This window comes from Lissotriton vulgaris, chromosome 4_1 (genome assembly GCF_964263255.1).
Source record: "Lissotriton vulgaris chromosome 4_1, aLisVul1.2, whole genome shotgun sequence".
In the NCBI taxonomy this organism is placed as follows: Eukaryota; Metazoa; Chordata; class Amphibia; order Caudata; family Salamandridae; genus Lissotriton; species Lissotriton vulgaris.
Window position 1 is genome coordinate 744687937 of NC_141691.1, and position 18683 is coordinate 744706619.

An 18683-nucleotide genomic window follows, 5' to 3' on the forward strand; every position below is an offset into this window, starting at 1 on the left:
CCTCTGCCCTTGGCGCGGTTGCCACGATATCCACCTCGACTCTTGTTGGCGTAAGTAGTCTGGGTGTTGCCCTTGTAGTATTGCGTGGACTGGGAGAGCTGACCCCTTGAGACGCCTCTAGTGCTGGAGCGACGAAAGGACCCACCCCGAAACTGCTGGGACTGTAAGGCACCCATGGATTTTGCAGGGTCAGTGTCCTTTTTTATTTTTTATAGGGTGGTGTCAACCTCTGGGCCAAACAGGTGATCTGGGTTAACCGTTTGGTTTAGGATGGTGGTTTGGATGTCTGGCTTAAATCCAGAGATTCTCAGCCAGGCATGTCTCCGGAGCATAACACTGGTGTTTATAGCCCTGGCCGCGGTATCAGCTGCGTCCAGAGAGCACTTAATGGAAGCGTTAGAGATTAGCTTCCCTTCTTGAATCAGCATCTCAGCCCCTTCCTTGTATTGATCAGGCAGGTGTTGCAACAGGGTCTCTAGTGTATCGTAGTGCGCCTGTCATAGCGCGCTAGAAGCGCCTGTGTGTTAGAAATGCGCCAGATGTTGGCTGCCTGTGCTGCCACCCTCTTTCCCGAAGCCTCAAAGGCCTTGGATTCTTTGTCTGGGGGAGGAGCATCACTCGTAGTCTGAGAATTGGCCCTCTTCCGGGCATTCGAGACGACAAGGGAGTCCAGAGGCAACTGTCCTTTAATGTAGGTAGGATCAGTAGGTGCCGACTTGTATTTCTTGTCAATTCTAGGGTTTATCACCCTCCCCCTGGTAGGTTCTTTAAAGATCTCAGCAGCATGCTTTAAAACACCTTTTAGCATAGGCAGAGTTTTTACAGTCTTTTCTGATACTGAAAAAGTGTCAAAGAGGAAGTCCACATCCACAGGGTCAGCATGCAGCTGTACATTGTGATTGTTAGCAGCCCGTTCAATGAGGGCATTGAAAGCAGCAGAGTCTTCTGTAGGTGAAGTCTTTGCAGAAAAGAGTTGAGGGTCTTGTCCTGAATGAGGATCCCCAGTGAGGTTCCGTGACAATTGTAAGTGGTGTTTTCGACTCGCACGAATATGGTCAAGTCTGGTATCTATGAACCGCAAATGACGAGTTTAGCGAGTGTACGCGTTTTCGCTATGCTAGCCTAAAACATTCGTTTGTTTCGTGGGTTTCTTCATCTGAACCCACGGGTTCCATCTTAGATACGGCATCCATTTTGTTTCTTGCCCTTAAGTAGCCAGCGAACGGACGCTGTCCGCTTTGCGACCCTGGGATTCCCAAACTCTTGCGGAAGACACGTTTCCTTTGAAGGTGTCTTTATGATGAGGGGGATGACACTGTAAGGCAGATGGCCCCGCTCGAGGCTCATCTTGCCATGCCGGTCTATTGTCTCAGTTGTGCATTCATTAGGCACGTCCCCTTTGATGCCTGCAACTCGTGTTTCCTGATACCACCCCTTTTACACCCTCTCCGATCTGTTCACTGTCCTCGTCTTCCTCTGCACCTGTTTCTGTCTCTTCCTTGATTCGTTTACTGCCGAACGGAATGTACTAATGGTGGGAAGATGTACTTTTATAGTTGGGAACTGCCAAATGCTACTGTAATTATGTTCCGGGCCCTGAATACATGAAAGCGACCCCTTATGATCTTTACGATGGGAACCAGGTTGTAATCCTTTGTGCACCATGTTATTCTATGCTCAAAAACGGTATAAGAAGAGCGATCCACAGATGCAATTTGAAGCAGTCTCCGTGAACTTACATGCTATGTACTTCTCGTGACTTCTGTGTTCCCTGCAGTAATAAACCTCGAATCTTTGACGCCGAAGGAAGTGTTCCGTGTCTCTGTCATTTGTACGCCGGAACAGGTTACCCACGAAGGTTTTAGGTGTTATCCCTGGCACCGCTGGGTCTTAGAAAAACCCAGTCCTTCAGTTGGCGCCCAACGTGGGGCTGCATCAGTGGTACCGGTCCAAAGCCCGACGATCGTGAGGAACTTCGTGTGAAATCTCCGAGGGAAGGTGCACCCCGCTTCATCGATCCTGTTGTCGAAACAAGTGGCCCGACGACTTTTCCCGCGAAGATCCCCGCCTCCTGGCGGCTGCGACGGACTGCTGCCCTGACTGTAGACCTGTTTTGGCGCCTGGCGTAGACTTTGGTACAGCGAGACGATTGACGGGTCTTCCTGGTGACGCCACTGATCTTTGAGTTAAGTATTTGTGGGTCGCTCCCAGAGTCCTTTGTTGTGGGTGCTTAGTTGTTGCATGGTTCCATTGCATTTGTGGTTCTTGGTATTTTGTTCTTATTTTATTTTTATTTTGAGTATTTATAAAGCGCGGCTGATACCTTGCAGGCTTCCTGGCGCTGGAGAATACTCTGCTGAGGATAGACCAGAGTAACTAGCAGGCGGGTAGAATTTTAGGGGAAAAGCCAGGTCTTGATGCGCTTCCTAAATGGAAGAAGTTGTGAGATCTGGCGTATGTCAATGGGCAAGCTGTTCCATAACTTGGCCGCTGCGACCCTGAAGGATCTGCCCCCGGTTCTGGCTTTGTTGAATCTGGGCACCTTTACCAGACAGGCTGAGGATGATCGTAAGTCTCTGGTGGGAATGTACCACAGAAACAAAGCTTGCAGGGGTCTGGGCCCGAGTCCATGCAGAGCCTTAAAGACAATGCAGAGGGACTTGAATGCCACACGCTGCTTTAAGGGTAGCCAATGTAGCTCGGCCAGGGCTGCTGTGGCCGAAGACCTTCTCGTCCAACCAAGAGCCAGCTTGGCGGCGGCAGATTGAATTCTTTGAAGTCGGTCCGTCAGCGTGACTGGAGACTCAAGGAGCAGGGCGTTACAATAGTCAAGGCGACTAAGTATTGTACACCTGACTATCGACGCCCGGGCTTGTGCAGGGAGAAGTGGCATGATTTTACGCAGGGAGCGTAGCAGGGCTGTACAGATCCCCACTGTTTTTGCTACCTGGGTTTCCATACTCAGCTTGTTATTGAGCATGGCTCCCAGGTTGCGGACCGAGGAGACTGGCAGAGGTTTGTCTCTAGTCTCTGGAGGCCAGAATTCACTCAGAAACTGGCGGGGTATATTGGTGCCAGCACAGAACAGAACCTCTGTTTTGGAGGAATTGAATTGGAGGGAGTTTCTGTGGAGCCACCCAGCCGTCTCTCTTAAACAGTCGTGGAAGGTGGTTAAAGGAGTGGAGTCTTCTCCTTCCCAAGAGAGTATGAGCTGCGTGTCATCAGCGTAGTTGATCGTTTTTATCCCAAAATACTTAATTAACGTGATCAGCGGGATGAGGTACACGTTAAAAAGAATGGGGCTGATGGAGGAGCCCTGGGGAACTCCCTGAGGCACCGGTGCGAAGGTGGATTGGAATGGGGGGAGGGAGACAGCCTGTCTCCTGTCCCGCAGGTAGGAGTGAAACCAGAGCAACGCTGTGCCATCCACACCTGCTTCACCTAGTCTCTGCAGCAGCGTTCTGTGGTTGACCGTATCGAATGCGGCAGACAGGTCCAGCAGTATCAGTGCTACTGGCTGGCCCCTGTCTGCACGCATGCGAAGGTCCTCCATGGCTGTCAAGACCGCTGTTTCGGTGCCGTGGGCAGGACGGAATCCGAACTGGTGATCGTCTAGAAAGTTGTTCTGTTCTAGGTGATGGGAGAGGCAAGAACTGACCCATCGTTCAGAGACTTTCGCTGGAAATGGTAGTAGGGAGATGGGTCGATAGTTAGATAGACAATCTGGACTCAGGGAGGGTTTTTTTAGGAGTGGGGTGACAAGCGCCTGTTTCCACGAGGTTGGGACATAACCACTGTGCAAGGACTGGTTGCATATTTGGCGCATGGTGCCAAAAAGTTCAGTTCCAAAACTTTTCCAAATTTTTGGAGGCAGGGGGTCGAGCGGGGAACCCGAGGTAATTCCAAGCGCCAGTCTTTCGAACTCGGAGACCGAGATAGGAGGAAATTCCCGTAGTCTGGCCGTCAGGCCGGAGCCTAGAGGCGTCAAGTTTTGAGAGCTGGTGCTGGGTCCCTGAGTGTTGGGGGCTCCCAGAGAGGGGGGTGTTTTCAGGTTTTGAATGATGGTGTTTATTTTGTTGATAAAGAATGCTGCAAGATTATCACAGAGGGCTTGGGTGGGGGGCTGCGTAGAAGTGACACAGTCTGGATGGGTTAAGTTTTTAAGTATCTGGAAAATACTTTTCGAACTATTGGTGGCATTGGTAATGGTGGAACAGTAATAGTTGGCCTTATTTTGGGCAATGGCAGTTTTGTACGCCCGGAGGTTATCTTTCCGAAGAGTTTTGTTGGTGTCAGAATAGCCTTGCCTCCATCTTCTCTCTGCTTGTCTGCAGGCTAATTTGAGTGCTCTCAATGAGTCGTCGAACCATGGGGCAGGTACTCGTCTCTTTGGTTTGCCCTTTTTCTGAGGGACGAGGCGTTCGGAGATGTTGGAGATCCTTGTGCAGAGGGACAGATAGTTGTCCTCTACCGACTGAGCGATGGAAAAGCTGTCTTCCACCTCAAAAACCGGGCCGGTCAGTTTTAGTTTATCCAGAGCTTTCCAGTCTCTATACAAAAAATCGGGGCCGGAGCTGAGTGACGGTCTGCTGGCCCTGCTGCCGGCTATGTGAAATTTAATAAGCGCATGGTCGGTCCAGCACATAGGCAGAATGTCGCTCAGGAATACTAGCTGGGGAGAGGAGAAGATTAGATCGAGCTGGTGCCCTGCGGAGTGTGTGGGTTTATTGACCAGCTGGGAAAGTCCCATACCTTCACAGGAAAGTAGAAGATTGTTGAGAGCGGAGTCTAGGCTGCCATTAGGCCATAGGTTAAAATCGCCCAAAACGATCAACTTATTATGAGAGGTAGCCATATTGGTAAGGGTGGTGAGGAGCGACTGCTGCTGAGTGGAGTTGAAGGCTCCCGGTGGGCGGTAACAAATCACAGCAGTGAAAGTTGTTCCGGAGTGGCAGTCGATTGAGAGTCCAAGTATTTCCGTACCGGCCACTGGGTCCATATCAAGGGTTTTTATGGACCAGGAGGCTCTATATATTATACCGACTCCACCACCCCGACCCTTAGGTCTAGGGAGATGCAGGATTTTAAAGTCTTGTGGACAAGCCCAAACCAATTCTATATTACAATCGGAGTGGGTCCAGGTCTCCGTCAGGAATAGAGCGTCAAGATGGTGATTGTCGATAAGCTGAGAGATTTCGTTAGCGTGTTTAGGCAATGACCTGACGTTCAGCAGGCCACCCGACAGTAAACCTTTGCAGGCAAAGTCGTGCAGAGGATAGGCGGTGTCTGAGAAGGACAGATGGCCTTCATGAGCGAAGTCTCTGAGACGGAGTAAAGACTCGCGCGCCAGAAGCGGAGGGCTAGTGGTGGACAGGGGGACAGGAGCCTCGGGGGTCGCTCCGGGCGCTGCCGAGGCGCGGACGATCGCAGACGAGCTTGCCTTATGCGCGCCTTCGGCGCGCATTCGTCGCGCCCGCTGCGCTCGGCCGCTGCGCTTCCTGCAAGAACTCATGATTTGTAGTGGAGGTCGGTGCGTAGGAGGGGGGCGTGGCCAGCCGCAGAGGGCGTGTCTGGCGGGTCCCTCGAGCAGGGAATGGCGGCAGGACGCGATCAGAGAGCGAAGCAACAAGCTGTCTGCCGCTACGCTCCAGACAGGTGATGCCAAGAGTTGTTTTTAGTGCAGGAGTATTAAAATCACAACAAATACACTGTAAAACGATCACAATTTTTAAAATTAGCTACTCCCGGCTTCCGCCTCAGGAGTGATTCTCAGGATACAATGAAGCGCTGGCGCTTTGGCGCTCAATTTATACAAAACTGGGAGGGGGGCGTGGCCAGCCGCAGTGGGCGTGTCTGGCGGGTCCCTCGAGCAGGGAATGGCGGCAGGACGCGATCAGAGAGCGAAGCAACAAGCTGTCTGCCGCTACGCTCCAGACAGGTGATGCCAAGAGTTGTTTTTAGTGCAGGAGTATTGAAATCACAACAAATACACTGTAAAACGATCACAATTTTTAAAATTAGCTACTCCCGGCTTCCGCCTCAGGAGTGATTCTCAGGATACAATGAAGCGCTGGCGCTTTGGCGCTCAATTTATACAAAACTGGGAGGGGGGGCGTGGCCAGCCGCAGTGGGCGTGTCTGGCGGGTCCCTCGAGCAGGGAATGGCGGCAGGACGCGATCAGAGAGCGAAGCAACAAGCTGTCTGCCGCTACGCTCCAGACAGGTGATGGCAAGAGTTGTTTTTAGTTCAGGAGTATTAAAATCACAACAAATACACTGTAAAACGATCACAATTTTTAAAATTAGCTACTCCCGGCTTCCGCCTCAGGAGTGATTCTCAGGACACAATGAAGCGCTGGCGCTTTGGCGCTCAATTTATACAAAACTGGGAGGGGGGGGGGGGGGGGCGTGGCCAGCCGCAGTGGGCGTGTCTGGCGGGTCCCTCGAGCAGGGAATGGCGGCAGGACGCAATCAGAGAGCGAAGCAACAAGCTGTCTGCCGCTACGCTCCAGACAGGTGATGCCAAGAGTTGTTTTTAGTGCAGGAGTATTAAAATCACAACAATACACTGTAAAACGATCACAATTTTTAAAATTAGCTACTCCCGGCTTCGGCCTCAGGAGTGATTCTCAGGATACAATTAAGCGCTGGCGCTTTGGCGCTCAATTTATACAAAACTGGGAGGGGGGGGCGTGGCCAGCCGCAGTGGGCGTGTCTGGCGGGTCCCTCGAGCAGGGAATGGCGGCAGGACACGATCAGAGAGCGAAGATACACTGTAAAACGATCACAATTTTTAAAATTAGCTACTCCCGGCTTCCGCCTCAGGAGTGATTCTCAGGATACAATGTGATATTTGACGTCTGCAGTCGCCAAAAACCGAGGGTTTTTGCTTTTTGCAGGGACATTGTAATCCTATAACCCTTGACGTTTGGGATACTCGGTTAGTGTGCACGATGCCTGGCCGTAGTACTTTGTTCAGTTGCTTTAAAGGTTGTGGTGCGGATTCCCGACTGGAGGACTCGTGTCCGATACCTCCGGTTGGAACTCCAACTTACGAGTTGTACAGTCGACACGGTTTGGGTCCAATTACATTCAATGAGTGTTGGGTTCGTTACACTAAAAAAGACGGCGTCCTTAGTTGGCCACCTCATGGTAGTTTTGAGGCCCCGATTTTAGATAATCTTGAAGCTAAATTGTTCCAAAGGAAAGCAAGGCCGGCCATGTTTGATTCCTTTCGGTTGTGGCGTAAAGAAGCCAAGCGGAAAAAAATCAAACAGATTAAACGTAATAAGAGAGAAGGAATTGTTACAACGGTAAGAAACGCAGAGCAATTCCAGCGCGATAAGGAGGAAAAGGAAAAGGAAGTTTTTGATAGATTGCAGCGCATGACTGTCGATAAATGTTACCCCGCTTTACCGACGGGTACGGATAAGACGGAGGAAGTAGTAGAGGACCCCTTGTTGTCCTATCTCTTGAAGTCACCACCTCCGTATGCACAGGGTACCGCAGTTCCTGTGGTTCCCCCTGTCCCTGTTCCTCAACCTGCCCCTGTTCCTGTTCCCCAACCTGTTCCCGTTCTTCAACCTGTTCCCGCTCCCTTACCTGCTCCTGTCCCTACTGCTCCCCCGCTTGTACTTCCTCATACTCCTGCTCCCGCTGTTTCTACTGTTCTGGTTACTCCTGCTGTCCCTTCTGTTCCTGACACTTCTCTTGTTACCCCGTTGTGTTACTCTACTACCCCATCTGCTCGACGTCGTGTCCCTTCTGTTGCTGCTAACTTCTTCACTTCTCTTGGACCGATTCTTGAGTCCGCTGGTTCTGATGGTCCCCAAAGGCGAAGTCAGCTTCCTGGTAGTAGGGAACGTGACTCGCTATATAATATGGCGATGGGTTGGAATAGATACCCCCTTAGGAATCCTCCACGTGTGGTGCTTGATACGTTCTCCCAATTCAACGAACCGACACAGAGGTTCGTGTTTGAGGAAATGTGCAAGCTTTTACGTGATCAAATATCGGCTGATGCGTCCGATGATGTATTGGCTGCTCTAACTAATCTTCAGCTCCAGATTGCGAGCGGAATAATGGTGGGTAGCAATGTTCGACGTGCTGTCGAGCAGTTGCTATCTTTTCGTCCTTCTATAATGCCTTGGGCATTGTTTTTAGAAGACATTGATGAACCGCCAGCAGCGCCTGGTCAGTATCCCATGCGCGAAGTTCCACCGGTGTGGATGCCTGGCAATCCTAATGCTAATCCCATTATTCCGCCGTATTTCCAGAGAGTGTGGATACATCTTCCGTGGAAACGGTCAGAAGTTTTGCAGGTAAAGCAATCTTTGCCTGACCCTCGCAAAAACCCTGCAGGGTACTATAAAGAATTGTCGCAGCTCGTGGATGCTACGATAATGAATCTTGCTGACATTGATATGCTATTTGGCAATGTCGTACCACAACCGGTATGGGCAAAGATTCGTCGGGAAGACCATGCGGCAGAATTAGGCGGTGACTGGGCTGCACTTCTTGCTGCGGATGCCTTGCAAGTCGGTGGGACTAAGCCCGAACAGTTGATTGCTAATCTCCCTCAGAGAATAATAACTCTTATGAAGACGCTTATGCCAGCTATGAAAGTAAACTGGGACAAGTTGTCTGCTTGCAATCAAAAGAAGGACGAGAGTGTCTCCGATTTCTTTACGAGATTTGAAGAGGCGTTCATTGATCATAGTGGTCAGGATATGGGCACTGAGGGAGGTCAGAGGTTGTTCGTGGACAAATTTGTGTCTAATTTGTTGCCGGACTTAAGCAACAAATTAAGGAATTCAGAGAGTGAGTGGGCTGTTTCCACTTCTGCTCAGATATTGGCTACGGCCCAATATTATGAGAATAGGGAGAAAGAGGAAAATGATCGTGCTGACAAAAAAACGAAAGAGCTCAAAACTAAAGTGTTGTTGCAACAAGCGTATCCTCCACGCTCGAATCAGAATGATTCGCAACAGCGGAATAGATCGCAGTCTCAGTCGAATAGGTTGCAATCACGAAATGACTCCCCTTCGCAGAGATCTACGTTGGGGTACAATCAGTGTGCCTATTGTAGGGGAGAGGGTCATTTGAAATTCGATTGTCCAGTTTTGCGTGATCTAAATAGTGGTAATTCATCTAGAGGAGGTCGTAGTGGTCCTCAACAGGCCTCGCGTGGTAGAGGTCGCAGTGCTCAAAATGATCGTTCTAATAATTCTTCTGATTTTAACAACTGTTTCGATCAGCGCGGATCGTCGCAAGGCAGATCTGCACAGTACAATGTGGACGATTATTACGTCGATCAGGGCACTGACGACGGTAATTACTAGGACAGCCATAGACAAGGAGAGGGAGTAGTATCAGTTCCGGTTGATCAGAGAGGGTCTTACGTCGCAGTTGCCACCTCGGGCGTTGTTGAGCCTTTTCTGTTGGACACTGGTGCAGCGAAAAGTTCCATCATGCATTCGAAACTCCCATGCGCACCTTTGTCTGGCTTAACAAATGTTTCCGTTGGATTCTCTGGCGCCCCTGTTAGCAATCCGGTTTCGCGCCCTTTGCCCCTTGCAATTGGGCCTCGTGAGCTGAAAGCTCCTTTGATTTTAACTACTGGTTGTGGTGAAAATCTCTTGGGACTGGATTTGCTGAAACGTCTGTATGCGACTTTGTATTGTTCTCCTGCGGGAGTAAAGCTTACATTGGGTGAGAAAGTTATCTCTCCTATGTACTTGTCCATCGACAAGCTCCCACCGGAATTGAGTTCTCTTCCTGCATCTTTGTGGGCAACGGGTCCCAATGACGTGGGCCTGCTTGATATCTCCCCTTATGTTGTTCATCTGAAATCCAATGTGCGTTTGCCACGTATTCCCCAGTATCGTATCTCCCTTGATGGTGAGCGAGCGCTGTTAGCAATCATCTACGATTTGATTGAGAAAGATGTTATCGAGGAGACTCGGGGAAACGTGTGCAATAGCCCTGTGCTGCCCATTCTGAAGCGCACCGATCCATCAAAGCCTTCTGTTTATCGTTTTGTCATCGATTTACTGGAGGTGAATAAAATTGTGATTCCTCAGTTCCCTGTGATGCCCGATATAACGGCTCTACTGACTCTGATTCCAGCCTCTGCATCTTGGTTCTCGGTGATCGATCTGAAGAATGCTTTCTTCAGCATTCCGATTGCTGAGGAGAGTAGGGACCTTTTCGGTTTCTCTCTTGGTGGCCGTAGCTTTAGGTTTAAACGCGCTCCTCAGGGCTACTGTGAAAGTCCATCGATATACAGCCAAGCCTTGAAGAGTCAACTTGATGCGTTTGTGTTGCCGGCCGGTGCGGCCTTGATCCTATATGTCGATGACTTAATGGTGGCTGCGGATACTCAGGACATTTGCAAACTTGCTACGGTGTCGTTGTTGCAGCATCTCTGTGACTTACATCACAAGGTGTCACCTTCTAAACTGCAATATTGTTGCCAAGAAGTAACCTATCTAGGTCACTTATTGTCAAAGGAGGGAAGAAGGTTGACCCCAGAGAGAATTGCAGCGATTGCTCGAATGACTGTGCCAACAACTCAGAGAGATGTGCGTGCCTTTTTAGGTATCACGTCATACTGCAGGCAATGGATCCCAAATTTTTCATTGCTAGCGAAACCATTGGTGGCTCTTACGTGCAAGGATGTTCCAACTCCTTTACCATGGACGGAAGAATGTCAGAAAAGTTTTTCTGAACTACGTGATGCGTTGTGTTCGGCCCCTGTGTTAGGTACCCCTGACTACAGTAAGCCGTTTACACTATACGTTCACGAGAGGGAAGGTTGTGCGTGGAGTGTCTTAACGCAACAATATGGTGGTAAGCAGCGTCCATGTGCATATTTTTCCTCGACCTTGGACCCAGTAGCTAGAGCATTGCCGAGTTGTTTGAGAGCAACAGCGGCAGCTGCGGTGTCCATCCGACAATCTGCAGGATTGGTCATGGATAATATGCTCACGGTGATGGTTCCGCACGCAGTTGACACTCTCTTGAATCGTACGAAAACTCAACATCTGACGAGTGCAAGGTTGTCTGGTTATGAGTTGACGCTTTTGGCAAGTCACATTCAAATAAAACGCTGTAATGTCCTGAACCCGGCGACTTTGTTGCCAATCAGTATGGAATCAGACGAAGTAGCACCTCATGATTGCTACTTACGAACTGAGCAGGAAACAAAAGGTCGTGTGGACCTGAAAAATACTCCATTGGAAAGCCCCGATGGGACCCTGTATGTGGATGGGTCGTGTTTTCAGTTGCCGAATGGTTATGTGACGACTGCGTATGCTGTGGTAACATTGAGTACGGTTGTGGAGACTGCGAGATTGAATCGGAATTCTGCGCAGGCGGCAGAGCGGATTGCCTTGACTAGAGCGTGTGTGTATGCAACCCACCCTACGCGAGGCTACATTGGTTGCCATACTTAAGCCTGGAAAAGACCCGGGGGATTGCGTCTCATACCGCCCCCTGTCGCTACTAAATGTAGACGCAAACATTTTAGCCAAATTGATTTCCAACCGTCTTAGCCCCATGGTGGCCTCCTTGGTTGCCCCGGAACAGGCTGGATTTGTTCCCACTCGTAACCCCACGAATAATCTCCGAATGGTCTTTGCAGCGTTTCAACGTACTCGCCCTGAAGTTCCTGCGATCGCGGTCTTTCTAGATATGGAAAAGGCCTTCGACTCTGTTAAATGGCCTCTCCTGAGACAGGTTCTTGGCGCATGGGTGTGGGGGAACTGTTCTTGCAACTGCTAGCTTATATTACTCTCCGACGGCACGTATACGTATTGGGTCTCTAACCACAGACCCCATTTTGATAGGGAGAGGCACGAGAGAGGGGTGCTCCCTTTCTCCTATCCTATATGCACTGGTGGCAGAGCCGCTTGCCTGTGCGTTGCGTGAATACCACAGCTATAGGGGTATTCGCTTTCTTACATATAATCTGATAATATCAACATACGCGGAGAGTGAGAAAGTGAGAGTTGAGGTTCTGAGGGTAGACTTAGGAGTCCCCCAGGGTCAGGGATACACTCTTGTTACACCCTCAGCGGCACTACGGCGACCGAGTGCAGAGAGCTGAGGCCCAATGTTATCAAATGAGGGACAGAGTGCCTCCGGCTGGTGGCTGCTGAAGAGCAGGCCACTTGGTTGTGGGAGCAAAGCTCCTGGACTTTAGCTTAAGGCAAATGGGGAAACAAAGTGGCACAAAAGGCGCACCCCCAGCGGCACTAGGGCAGCCAGGTGCAGGGTGCGATTTCGGCATTGGGCACCCTGTTTGCAACAGGGAACCTCCAGTTTACAAAGGTACTGAAGGCACAGGAATGAAGGTCTTCTGGGTGCACCATCACGCCGAGAGGTAATTTGGGGGTTGATTAGGCACCGTCGGTTAGGCCACCCAAGGACATGGGGCGTCGAGTGCAGAGTGCCTTTTAGGATCTTTCTACCAGCTCCTGGTCACGGTTGGGGGACCTTCCGGATTTAGGCTGCTAACGTTGGCTGGAGGTTTGAGGAAAGTCAGGGGTTGCCGGGTCTCGGTTCAAGATAGCCGGGGAGACCTCCTCGTGGTGTTCGCCCACTCCAGCTCTGGTCGTGGAGGGTGGGTGCAGACTGGGACGAATTTGCGGTGTCCGGCCCAAAGCCAGAGGTTGGCGATAAACCAATCCGGTGTTCACGGGAGACACAGTCTTTGTGGTTGAAGGCAGGCAGGTCCTCCGGGGTTTTTGAGGTTGCTGGCTGCAGGACACACCAGGTTTTCGCAGGAGAAGGTACGAGGTGGAGACAGGCCGGCAGGGCTGGAGAAAAGTCAGTGGGCGTCTTTCTCTCGTTAGCTTTGGCACGGCTGTTCAGTCCTTATTCTTTTCTTGTAGTTTCTTCTGGCCTGAGGAAGCAAGGTTCAGGGGTGCCCCATAATACTAGATTTAGAGGTGTTACAGGTAGGTAAAAGGTTGGGACTAATGGGTCCCTTCCCTGGGTGGGTACACCCCCTATTATGCCACCCTCCAGAGTGAGGGGGGGCGTAAGCCTTTCCATGGTTGGCTGACTCCCCCCATCTCCAAGATGGCAGGGACTGAGAGTTGTGCTTCACCTCGCGTCCCCCACCTGAGGGGTGGAGTTGGCAGAGGTGGACACACCTCTCTCCTCCCCCAAGCCAAGAAAACCATGGTTCAATCCCTCGTGCTTTCAAGACTGGATTATGGTAAAGCGCTCTACTTAGGAGCCCCGATCTCAGTAATTAAACTGCAGACCGTCTAAAACTGCGCAGCTAGACCACTCTCTGGAACATCTAAGTTCCTGTCCGCAAAACAGGTCCTCCGCGGCCTGCATTGGCTACCAGTGAAGGAACAAATTACCTTTAAGTCCCTCTGCATTGTCCACAGATCCTTGCAGTGAATGGGGCCTCCCCTTATTTCAGCCATGATTCTCCTGTACAAAGCGAAGAGAATGCTTTGGTCGGACGAACTCAACCTAATTGATATACCTAGTATTTGGCGAGCTAGAAGTGGCGGCAGATTTTTTTCTGTGAATGCCGGAAAACTGTGGAATTCACTGCCACTCCACCTACGGAAAGAGCTTAGCCATCCTGCCTTCCGTAAACAACTAAAAACCGTTCAGTTCCCTAAATAATATCTACTCCACTTGTTAATCGGTCATGCCTAGCGCTGGGAAGCCTCCTGGGAGCCATGCGCTTTACAAATGCCCTTTTCATTTAATTTCTTCCTCACTTGTTTTTTCTGCCGGTTCTACCGCCCAAAGCGGGGGCCAGAACCAGTGTGGACCAGTTGCTGAAAGCAGAAAGTGGCCGGGGGAAGCTCACAAAGGCGACAAGCCTTTCAAGCTTCCCCATCGTGAACCCTGCCCATCCTGGGGGAGGAGGCTTGGCACTCATCCCAGGATGTGCATTGTTTAAGGCCCCTGAGAGCAGCAGGCTCTCGACCCAGGGGTCCAAAAACATGTCTGGTGGAGGCAGCTGAAAGCAGCCACTCAGCCTGGACACTAGTGATAGGTTAGTTTGCAGGGGGCATCTCTAAGATGCTCTCTGTGTGCATTTTTCATTAAATCCCACAGTGGCATCAGTGTGGGTTTACTGTGCTGAGACTTTTGATACCTAACTACTCAGTTTTCAGTGTAGCCATTATGGTGCTATGGAGTTCGTAATGACAAACTCCCAGCACCATATACTCTTAATGGCAGCACTGCACTTACAATATCTCAGAATGGACTTCAACACTGTAGGGGACAAGGCTCATGGACCGGTACCCTCACCACTGGTATAGTGCACCCAGCTAGAGGGGTGACTGATCTATGCCAGGACAGTGGGTTGTAGGCATGGCACACAGGGATGTGTGCTATGTCGACTCTTCACTTTGTTCTGCACCAAAACACGCAGCTTGCAAAGGCAGAATGTGGGTGTGAAGGTACAGGACCTCTGAGGGTGGCACAATAAGTGCTGCCGCCCTTAGAGGCCTTCTCTGGTCATAGTGCCCTGGGTACCTGTGGTCCCATTTACCAGAGGCTGACCTGTGTCCAGAGATGCCAATTGGGTTTAGGCTTCAATGCAGGTTTAGGGAAAGAACATAGGCCCTGGGTACCTGGTTAGCAGGAGCCCAGGGCACACTCAGTCAAAGCACATCAGCAATTCAGCAAAAAGTGGGGAAACCATGCAGAAAGAGGGCCCTTTCTCACATACTGTACTAAGTGTGATCCTGAAAACAAAATCTTTTTCTGTCCTGAAAAACATTTCATGCACATGCAGAGGAATTGATTGATGCTATACAAATCTATTTGCAGTATCTGAAAGTATTGCAAATGAAAAGTACTTACTTGTAAACGAGTTCCACTTGGTTCATAGATATAAAAGTAAACAAAGTAATATTTTCCTACAAACATTGGCCTGGAGTCAGTCCTTGAGTGTGTGTTCCTGACTTTTATGAGTATGCACACCAAATGCATTCACACTACCCTCAGATAGGCCTAACTGCTCAGCCCAGCAACTACCACATTGAGAGTAAGGTATTATCTAATTCAATCTCTCCCAAAGTTTTGGGGACTCAATGGACTCTGTGCACACTATCTATTTTTGATAAAATATATTTAGAGCCAGCTTCCTACTGCTTATCACACCCCTGTGCACCAGTGAATGACCTTCAGATCGTTACACTAATCCAATCAAAAAACAGTAATCCACCAGCACTGCGAACTCTGCTTTTACAATTTTTCTATTCCCTTGTCAGCATTGAGTGTTTCAGACATGCAGATGCTGAAATAAGAAAAATCAGCAAAACTAGTAATAAAATTGACAAGCAGAAATGAAGTTCAGCTTAAATCAAAATGCTTTGTAGCACCAACTGTCCCAATCTGATAACCTCTGATGTGGAAACATCAAGAAAAAAGTGTGGCTTCAAGTCTCTCCAACTCATTGGCTGCTTTGCAGGTCAAGCAATGAGGCAGATACGCTGCACATACTTCAGCATTAAATGACTGGGATTCTGCCACTGCCAATGCAATATTTATATTGAGGATTCCAGCCTCATATTGGGGAGCAGTTGGAGCAAGCAAAACTAGGAACGGTCCAATGGAAGGGAAACATCCTCTCACTGGACTGGAAGTTTATCGCCCATTGACTGTTTACCCCCCCCCCCCCCCCAATTTAAAAGGGCCCTCAAGAAGCGCAATATCGACCAATAAGAGACACATTACAAGTCCCCGACCTGCACCAGCATCATATGCAACAGCAGCATTATTGATACCTCTGGAAGAATGATACTGCTGCACATTCTGTTAATACGTTCAGTCACATAACATCACTAATTGCCCCCATCCATATTTTCTCTGACCACATCTTCAACCAAATGCTCCAATTCATATGTACTGTCTTGTCTAAATTAGGCATGGTAATTATTGTCAGTCTGCTCTCTGTAAATAAATAATAAAAATCATGATATGCTGATTTGTCATGGATAACAATATGGATACTCAGGATGACTAACACTGTAACCTACATATTCAATTTCCTTTACAGAATCACAAACAAATTAAATGCATTAATAAAATAACATACTTGAACAATTGCCTGCCGCTGCAGTCTCCTTTGCTCTATTACAGCTTCCTCGTCTTCTTCCTCCACATCAAAGTCTTCAAGACTGCCAGAAAATATGAAAATGGTTTAGAAGTTAAAGAGGAGCCCATGGAAAACATTCAGTGTTAATTTAGTCAACGGTTCAGACTAAAATGCTGATGTGTCAAATAAAGTACCATTGAAAATAAAATACTAAACCACAAAGGTTAGTATACATAGTGTGGGAGTAAGGAAGGATCCTGAAACATGCACAAGCTTCCCCTCGAGCAGTTGAAATATGGATTTAATCTTCTGGATTCATAGCAGAGGACCACTGGGACCAGTTACTTTGTTCAGGTAACAATGCATATAGCGTTTAGAACACTCAAAGTGTCAACTCGAGGAAATTTACAAAAATTACTCTTCTCAACATAAAATGTCTTAATGTAGTCATAGCAAAGAAGCATCCACACAGGAGATAAGTTCAGAGTACAATATTAATATAATTGAAATACAATTTTAGAAAGATCAGTATGTCAAAACATTTCCAGAGTAGCATAAAAGGGTACATTTCAAGGAACCAAGAATAAAAGAGCTAATATGAAAAGCTACATTACAAATATAGTATATTCAATAAATCCTAATAATATTAATTTCATGTAACATTAAGATAAAGATAATTGGCATGGGTGGAGATGGGTACATGTTTAAATGGTGTGGGCAACCTCTCGTTAGAATACGAAATAAGAGGTACTGATAACCTCTTTGTAGAACACATTTACAATGCATAACTATCACTATGCACTTTCTCAAGCAACCAGAACAGCTCAATTGTACTTTTGTCACAATTAGAGAAACTATAACATTAAAACTGCTAGTTTTAATAAAGAATGAGAAATATCCTATGCTTTATGTGATAAGGCAAGGGGAAAGAACATGCCAAAACTAGACCGGCTGTCGATTTTACCTTGATGGGTAATGTAGGATGATGGCTCTTTACAGAGTATATCAAAAAGAGAAATACAGTGCAAAGAGTCCAGGTATTCCCTTCTGAGTGGACAGGGGCTTTCTCTAGCAATCCCAAGGTGCTCTTCTAGGTGGTATTGTAGTCAAGCAGCCTTAGGCTTGTCAGAGAGGAGCGTTAGACATCTGCAAAATGCACACAATAGTCAATAAATGATGCACACAACTCAATAAGGAGTTTATATTCATAACAAGCATTTGCAATGCAATAGGTCTCGCATTAGGAAAGTTTGAGTTATTTGTCCTGTACATGACAAATTAATTATTTATGAGTTATTTTTGAAAATTGTGAAATTAATAGCTTTGTCATTTACAATGGTAATACTTTTATTTTTTGACAATGTGACACCTATAGCATTTTTAATGCAACATGTTTTGTATTTACGTGACTTAGAAGTATTGTTTTTACAAATAACAATGTTTTTAAAAATAAAATTAATACTTAAATAAAAGTTATTGTAATTAATAATGGCAATAGCTTAAACTTTTGTAAATAACTTTTGTGAAGATTATGTTCAGTGTATTTTATCGTGACTAAAATATAAGAACATAAGTGAAATATCAATATTTTTTGTGACATTTGTAATAACGCTGGGAAACATTGAGAGAACATATTTGAACAAGTTGTTGAATGTTTGCACAGATTGATACTGTGGTTGCGCTGAGTAATGTTGTGTTGGCGACAAGTGATGCTGTGGTAGCGCATAGTGATGTTGTGGTGCCCCCGAGTGATGCTGTTGTTGTCGATAGATGGAGTGAGGGCGATAGATATTTTATTTTATTTATTTATTTATTTAAACTTGTATTGCGCACAGCTACCCTCAATGGGTTTCCCGGCGCCAGGGATAGATAAAAGAAAAAAAAAAAACAGCAAAAGGCCCAAACCAGAACAAACAGTGCAGAGGGATCAATTAAACAGAAGGGTCTTCAGTTTTTTTCGAAAAGGAAGGAGATCAGTCTCGGCTTTCAGAGCCGACGGAAGAGCATTCCACATCTTTGGACCAAGATAAGAAAACGAGTGGCCGCCCATTTTGGCCAGTTTAATTCTGGGGACCAGGAAATTGCCACTAGTGGAAGATCTTAAAGTGCGACCAGGCTTATAGACTTGAACCAGGTTCTGCAGGTATTTAGGAGCAGAACCCTGCCGGATTTTAAAAAGAAGGCATAAGGTTTTAAATTTTACACGGTTCGGGACCTTAAGCCAATGAAGGTCACGCAGAGCCTGAGCTGCGGAAGATCTCCGGGGTACATTACACAGTAAACGAGCTGACGAGTTTTGCACCACCTGAAGCTTATTTATTGTGGCCTTATCGGCCCCAAGATAAAGCACATTCCCATAGTCAATGCGGGAGATCACAAGAGCCTGGACGACAGTTCTCCGAGTGGAGCAGGGTAGCATCCATAGGATCTTCTGCAACCATCTTAAGGTGGAGAAACAGATTGCAGCGACCTTTTTTACCTGCTGTCTCATAGAGAGCCTATCGTCGATTAGGAAACCGAGGTTGCGGGCTACGGGGGCTGGATTCGGCAGAGGACCCATATCACAGGGCCAATGCCGAGGGCCCCACAGATCTTTA

At 48.0% G+C, this 18683-nt stretch overlaps 1 protein-coding gene across 4 annotated transcripts in view; it reads right to left on the reverse strand.

Moving 5' to 3' along the window:
- The window catches only part of PRP4K (pre-mRNA processing factor kinase PRP4K), a 390098-nt gene that overhangs the window by 258779 nt on the left and 112636 nt on the right, over positions 1-18683 (reverse strand). For all 4 annotated transcript variants that reach the window (XR_015309884.1, XR_015309883.1, XR_015309882.1 and 1 more), the window contains exon 5: positions 16087-16168. Coding sequence is in view for 1 of the 4 variants with exons in the window: in XM_086965045.1 (XP_086821171.1) it covers positions 16087-16168 (82 nt within the window). In the remaining 3 variants the exon portion in view is untranslated. The remainder of the gene's footprint in view (positions 1-16086; positions 16169-18683) is intronic.